This window comes from Echinops telfairi, unplaced genomic scaffold (genome assembly GCF_000313985.2).
Source record: "Echinops telfairi isolate 266 unplaced genomic scaffold, ASM31398v2 ScPeMD7_10;HRSCAF=50, whole genome shotgun sequence".
In the NCBI taxonomy this organism is placed as follows: domain Eukaryota; kingdom Metazoa; phylum Chordata; class Mammalia; order Afrosoricida; family Tenrecidae; genus Echinops; species Echinops telfairi.
In genome coordinates, this window is record NW_022103907.1 from 5,364,369 (window position 1) to 5,371,398 (window position 7,030).

The 7,030-nt window shown below is 39.5% G+C and overlaps 1 protein-coding gene across 1 annotated transcript in view; it reads left to right on the forward strand.

Annotated features, from left to right (window-relative positions):
* The first annotated feature begins 377 nt into the window (after window positions 1-377).
* The window catches only part of YIPF4 (Yip1 domain family member 4), a 30,518-nt gene continuing 23,865 nt past the window's right edge, over window positions 378-7,030 (forward strand). The window contains exons 1-2 of the mRNA XM_004711157.2: window positions 378-484; window positions 1,445-1,527. Of these exons, the coding sequence (XP_004711214.1) occupies window positions 378-484; window positions 1,445-1,527 (190 nt within the window). The remainder of the gene's footprint in view (window positions 485-1,444; window positions 1,528-7,030) is intronic.

The window sequence follows — 7,030 nt, forward strand, 5'->3', positions numbered from 1 at the left end:
CAGATTCAGTGCCGTCCTTTGAAATAAATTCTTCTGGAGGTTGTTGAAGGATTTTTATGGATAAAATATTATTCATAGATACAGGAAGTATCCAAAAGGAATGGAAAGAATACACAGAGGTTATTTTTGGTACAGTGAAAGAACCAGGGGTATTAAAAGGGAAAAGTCCAAGTTGCACTGAGAGCATTCACCAAAAACAAGGCTCCAGGAATTGAACCAATTGAAATGTTTTTAACAAGTTGATGACCCTTTGGAAGCACTAACTTGTCTATGCCAAGAAATTTGAAAGATAGCAACTTGGCCAGCCAACTAGAAGAGAACATATTTGTGCCATTCCAAAGAAAGGTGATCCCATGGGCTGCAGAAACTATGGGACAATGTCCATATCCCATGGAAGTAAACTTTTGCTGAAGATACCAGTAATTAAAACAGAGTTGCTTTGGAGACCAAAGCGCACTTCAGATCGGAAACTCAGACCCAAAACGTAAGAGGCAGAGGAGGTACGTCACACGGGACTCTCACCTCTCTTGAGTGGTCCCCTGGAAAGTCCTGTGATCAAAGAGAGCAAAGGCGCAGGGAAAAAAGATTACCTGCAGGAGATCACCTGGGTGTCGTTGAAGTGCTGCCTCGAAGAAAGCTGCAGCGTTACACAGAAAGCTGCCCGGGCTTTTTGCCCTGGGAGCAAAAGAAGTATTTTAAAGATCTTCTTGAAGAGTCACTGAAGACCCATTTGGCCTACTTTATAGATAGCAGTCAATGGGGAGACAACTAAAAGATACGCTCGCAGATTCCCTTTGCTATGTCGATAAATTCTAAAGAGCAAATTTGGATTCACTTCTCAGAAAGTCCCTGAGCACATGATTGATCGGCTTGTCATGGAAGAACTGCAAGATAAGTTCCCTAAAGAGGTCATTTCACCAATTAGTTGCACTTAAGCACAAGATATTTCCGAGGAAAATACTCAAGGAAGCTAGTTCGGATTGAATCGGTATAGAGCCTCTGTGATGGATGCTTCCATAGCTCAGCCTGAAGAAAGAAGAATGTCCAGTCCCATCCTGGTGTCGCAGCATGACTAAATAGCCCACCGACCAGGAATTGTTCAGTTGGCAGCTCTGACCCAGTTCTACTTTTTAAAAAGCAGTTAACAAAAAGGACCTGTCATCTTTTTTGTAAAAAATAGTTCACTGATGAGAGACAGTTGCTCAATTTCCAAAGTAACTGCAAGCCGAGGTTACTATGAGAAGCCCGGTCAGCTTGGGGGCCTTTGCAAAGAGGCCCCGGCTCTGGCACCTCAACGTCATTTGCTGTGTTTTTGCTGTTATTTTTCCCTCTCTTCCTCCTCCTCCTTCCTATTTCCCATTTGCAAAATAAGTTGTTACTAGGTTAACTGGTTATTCTTGCTTTTGAGAATAATGGAGTGGAATGTCTGAACGTGTTTTTGTAGATTTTACTTAAATAATGGACCATTAACAGCGTTTATTGGCAATATCTACATTAAAGATGGTTTTGGTTTTGATGTGAAAGACTGTAAATTGGTGTCCAGCTACTGAAAAACTCAATGACTTCACATTGGAAATGCTGCTGCTTGCTTACTCTAGCCCCTGGGAATACTGTGATTTCATGTGGAGGCTTAAGTACAAAGGGCTAGAGTCCAGTAGCATTGCTACTTTCCAGATGTAATTATATTCTAGAAATGTACATATTCAAACAGAAGTGCCTCCTTTTAGAAATTAGTCTGGTGATGGTGCAGGTGCAAGACTGATGGCTTGTTTAGCCCTCATCAGTGCATACGCCCCTGCTCTCTCAGTTGTTATAAAGAGCCATTACCTTAAAACAAAAAAAAAGATGTAGCAGCACTTTGACAGGAAAGTACCAGAAATTCAAGTCTGGTTCAGAAGAGGATATGGCAAGAGGAATCATTGCTGATATCAGTTGGACCTTGGCTGTAAGCAGAGAATAGCAGAAAGATGTTTGCTTGTGTTTTATTGACTATGCAAAGGTATTTAACTGCAAGGATTCTAACAAAGTACCGGTAACATTGGTGAGAAAGAGAATTCTAGAACCCTTGCTTTGTACATAGACCACGAGACAGCTATAGGACCAGAACTAAGTGGGTGATACTCTGGTTTAAGTCACTAAAGGGGTGCACCAGGGTTATGTCCTTTCCAAGCATTTTTATTCCGTCTGTGCTAAGCAAATAACCCAATATGAATAAGAACTCAGCATCAGGAATGGAGAAAGACTCTTTAACAATCTGGCATTTGCAGATGCCACAACCTTGCTTGCAAAAAGCAGGAAAGACTTAAAGCACTTGCTGATGAAAATCAAAACAGCTGCTTTCAGTATCCCTTACAAGTCGCCCAATAGAAAACATGATAAATGGGGGGAAAATTAAAGTTGTCAAAGATTTAATTTAGCTTGAATCCACAACCATTGTTCATGGAAGCAATGAAAATCTGCACAGGATCTCGATAAAGTGTTGAAGAGCAAGGATGTCACTTTGAGGTGCACCTGACACAGCCATGGTGTCCATTTTACAGCATGAATTGTTCATTCCTAAAGGAGTCCGGGTGGTGATGTTCCGAAAGCATTGGGTTACTAACTTCAAGGTTGGTGGTTCAAACCCGCCAACAACAGCACCGGAGAAAGATGAGGCTTTCTGCTTCTGTAAAGATTTACAAAGCCTCAGAAATCCTATATAGGGTCACTTTAAGTTGGGATCAACTCGATGGCAGTGGTTTGGTTTGGAGGGTTTTGATAGATCATTATTGAGATCTTTTAATTCCTCAAAGTATCTCATTTCTTTATATCACTCAGCGTTAAATAGCCATAAATACTTCTTGATGGATTACATAATTGACCAATATTGAAAATGAAAAAGGTACTAAAATGAAAATGATGTAAAATTTTGAAATTGGTCTTCTTGCAAACTTGTCTGTTCTCTGCTTCACTCATCTACATTCAGTTGGTTATCAAATTCTTTCCGAATAGCTCTAGAATAGCTGTACGATTTATTTTTCTCTTTTTACTAATACTACTTTAGTTCAGCTTCTTATTTTTTCCTCGTTTATACTTCTTATCATAGCCAGGTGACCAGATTCTTTGTTCTAGTGTCTCCCTTCTTAAATCCAACCTTTGTACTGCAGCCAAGATTATGGTTCCAAAATATAAATCTAAATTTGTCAAGTTCCATTAATAAAAGCCTGCTATCACTTCTTAATTTAAACCACACAGAACTCTCTGACCTTCGCTTATTAATTCATTCAGTACACTTTATTGATCACCTCGTATGTTCCAGGCAGTATTATAAGTGCGAGCATATAGTGGTCCAAACAGAACAGCAAAAATAGTCCCTACCTTTGTAGAGCTTATAAATATTAACCAAGTAATAACATAGGTAGTTATAAAGAGTAATATAGTGAAGAGTAATATAAATGGAAGGAAAACGACACACAAAAGAAACCAGATCTAGGCAACTAAGACATATAAATGTGGATATAAGTATATTCATAAGTATGTCTGAGGACTTAAGAATGGGTGTCATTTAAATATCTGAAATTAGAGGGAACAGTTAATACAAAGGCCTCGAGGCAAAAAAATTTTGTTGATTCCTCAACATAAAAATTCTATCTACAGCCCACAGAACATTAGTGTAATCAGTAAGTTGTATACAACAATAATTATTGTCAATATTCTTTTTAACTAAACAGTTTTGTTACACTAAATCCTTGGATTACAAACGTCTGACCCTATGGACCAGTGGTTCTCAACCTTAATGCCGCGACCCTTTAATATAGTTCCTCATGTTGTGGTGACCCACCAACCATAAAATTACTTTCGTTGCTACTTCATAACTGTCATTTTGCTACTGTTATGAATCGGGCGACCCCTGTGAAAGGGTCATTCGACCACTGCTGTAGACAATTTGTACTTTCCCTTTACCAACCTCTACTTGCAACAAATTTGTGACAGTCACTTTCATTTGCATCGTATGCAGCTTTTAAATCATTGAAAAGGTTTTGAATCTCTCTTGAACTAATCAGATCCCACTGCCACCAAGTCACTCTGAAAGCAGACAGACCTTCAAGACGCTAAGTGATTGGTGAGTCCAAGCCATCAACCTTTCAGTTAGCAGCCCAGTGCTAAATCCCTGTGCCACCATGGCTCCTTTTTGTTGCACTGCAAAACATAAACTTTTCTAAAGACAGGCTCTGAAGACATAATTTAAGTATTGGTTGTTGGTTTAATTAATATTATTTACCATATGAAAATTTACTGGCAGTGTTTAATAGTAAAGCTACTAAGACCATATGCTAAAATAATAAAAATATAACCTTAAGTGAATTTTGTACAAAGCTTTGAAATAACATTTTCTTTTTTTTTCAAACCATTTTTATAAGGACCTAATACAGACATCATACCATTCCATAGTTCAGTCGCATCAAGCAGTATTGTACAATTTCTACCAAAATCAGTTTCAAAACATTTTCTTCCTTCTTGAACTCCTTAATGTCAGCTCTCACAAATACCCTTACCCACCATACCCCCCAGGAGCCCTGATTCTAGTTGTTGTCTCTATAGGTTCATCCATCCTGGGTTTCATATACCGAAAAACACATAACGAAGATTCAAAAAGGCTACCCATGATGACAAAATAAAACCCCAATATGAAAAACAAAAAAAAAGATTAATAACCAAATCAAGCACAGAATGTATCAGAGGGGAGATCAAATGACAAGGTTTTAACCATTCAAGTCTGATTTATCATTTTAATCTACTGTAGTCATCCCTCCAATGCTCTTCGTCTGATAACCAGTTTACTCTCGTCCCTCAATTATGGTGAGAGGGAAATCGCTGGAGGCTTCGTCCCGGTGTAGATCCTGCAAATGTATTTTGGACTTGCACTGTCTTGCAGAGCCCGTCTGCACACCAGAATCTTACAGTTTAAGCTCTCAGACTGTCCCTCCTTCAGCTTCAGATTATATGATTTCTGATCCTTTGGTGTGCTTCTTCCATGTAGACTTAGTTAACGTGGAAGGAGTTGATATCTCACTTAGATGACTGCTTGTTTGGAAACAAGCCTTTTAGACCCCAGACACTATTCTATCTGATAGCTGGACACCATCTAATTTCTTCACACTTTGCTATTGCACCCATATCTTCTGTGTTCCCTATGTTGCGGGTGAGTATAGAACAAGGCCATGTCATAAGAACTAAGTTCTTAGAATGGAACTAGAATTAAGTGTGAGCCCCAAATCCATTCCTGAATCTGTTTTTTATCTGCCTCTGACTCACCTTAGAGACATCCTTGTTAATTTATGGTGGAGAATCCTGGAGCATAAGGATCTTCTGTTTATAGTATCATTGATTAGCTAATGTTAGTAATTCTAAAAACCCTATTCAGGGAGATTGAGCAAGTATAGGCTAAATACATATCACACCACTTGAACTGTTCATTTGCACAGAGTAAATCCTTATGTGACTGAATGCCATTTGCACAAACATTGGGAGTTGGTCAGGCAAAACGTATAGTAATATTCATTGACAATGTCAGTCACAGGTCTACCAGAATAATATCTTAATACAACCAGTAGGGCATTGAAACAGTAAGTAAACATTGGTCCACCTACCAACATTTCCATATCTTGGTATAGCTCTCTTCTGCTTTTTCACACACCATATTATTTCAGTCTAAGTCCTCAGGTTACAGGTGCATTTGAGTTAGAGTCTCGTTCACCTAGTGGGGTTTCCCCATCGGATCCCTATGTGTGCCTATTGGTGTTATGTGCCTTGAAGATCCTGGATTTCAAAATTTTCAACTGAAGTGACAGGATTTTTGTCTTTGTTCTTGTTAAGTAAAAGGCTTGCTTACATGTGCCAGAAGTTGAGAACTACAAAAAATATATATTGTTCATTACATGATGCTCTTTCACAGAAGTTTAGACCTTGTCAAGGGATAAGGGTCGACCTGAGTGTACTGTCAGACTGCACTGATAGAGTTCTTTGCTTTCCTTTCAGAGTAAAGTTCTCAGACTAAATAGAACATTCAAAGAAATCTTTACTTCATCATGTAGATGTCTTTAAAGGGAGGGAGAAATACTGTTGAAGTTTTATTTTGTAGTTCTTCCAGGGGACTTTTAGTAATGCAATAGGCTCCAATCTTGAATTTTCCATTACTTGAACAGCAAAGTTAGAAAAAAGTTTTTTGCTCAATGTTTGTAATATTTGCACAATAGTCAAACCAAAAATCTGGCTTTAAAAAACTCTGTATGGGCTAAGAGTGAGTCACTCAGAGCTTCTCACCTGGGACACAAAGGGATGGTGCTTCAGTCTAAATGCCGCTCTCGCTCAGCCAACAGTGTTTCTGCTAGTGGGTTAAAGTATTGTCCGTTGTGCTCTGCAGGAGCAAGATCAGGTTTTCTACTCCCTGGAAGAGTTAGAATCTCGGAAACCCTACCCTGTCTTGTAGGGTCGCAGTGAGTCAGAGATGACTTGATGACGGAGTTTGGTTTTCATGGAATGGAAAATGCTGCAGAGCCTGTAAGGTGAAGATATCTCTGAGGTTCTAGCCTCTGTGCTGTGATGAACTACTGTTGTTATAAGTGCCACTGGGGTGCTGCCAACCCATAGCGACCTGTGCACAGCAGAAGGAAACACTGCCCAGTCCTGTGCCGACCTCACAGTTGTGCCCATGCTTGAGCCCATTGTGTCAGTCAGTCTCCTTGAGGGCCACAGGAGACTTTCTTTCTCCAGAGACCGATTCTCTGACATGTCCAAAGTATATAGGACAAATTCATCATTGCCTCAAAGAGCATTCTGGACTTACTTCTTCCAAAACAGATAGCTTTTTAGCAGTCCATGGTACTTTGAGTATTCTCCAGCACCACAAGAAGATGGATCCATCAAAGCCATCAATTCCTCTGCAATCTTCCTAATTCGATGTCCAGTTTTATTTGGGGCACTTGAAAATACCATGGCTTGGGTTAGGTGCACCTTGGTCCTCAGGGGAAGATCTTTGCTTTTCAGTACT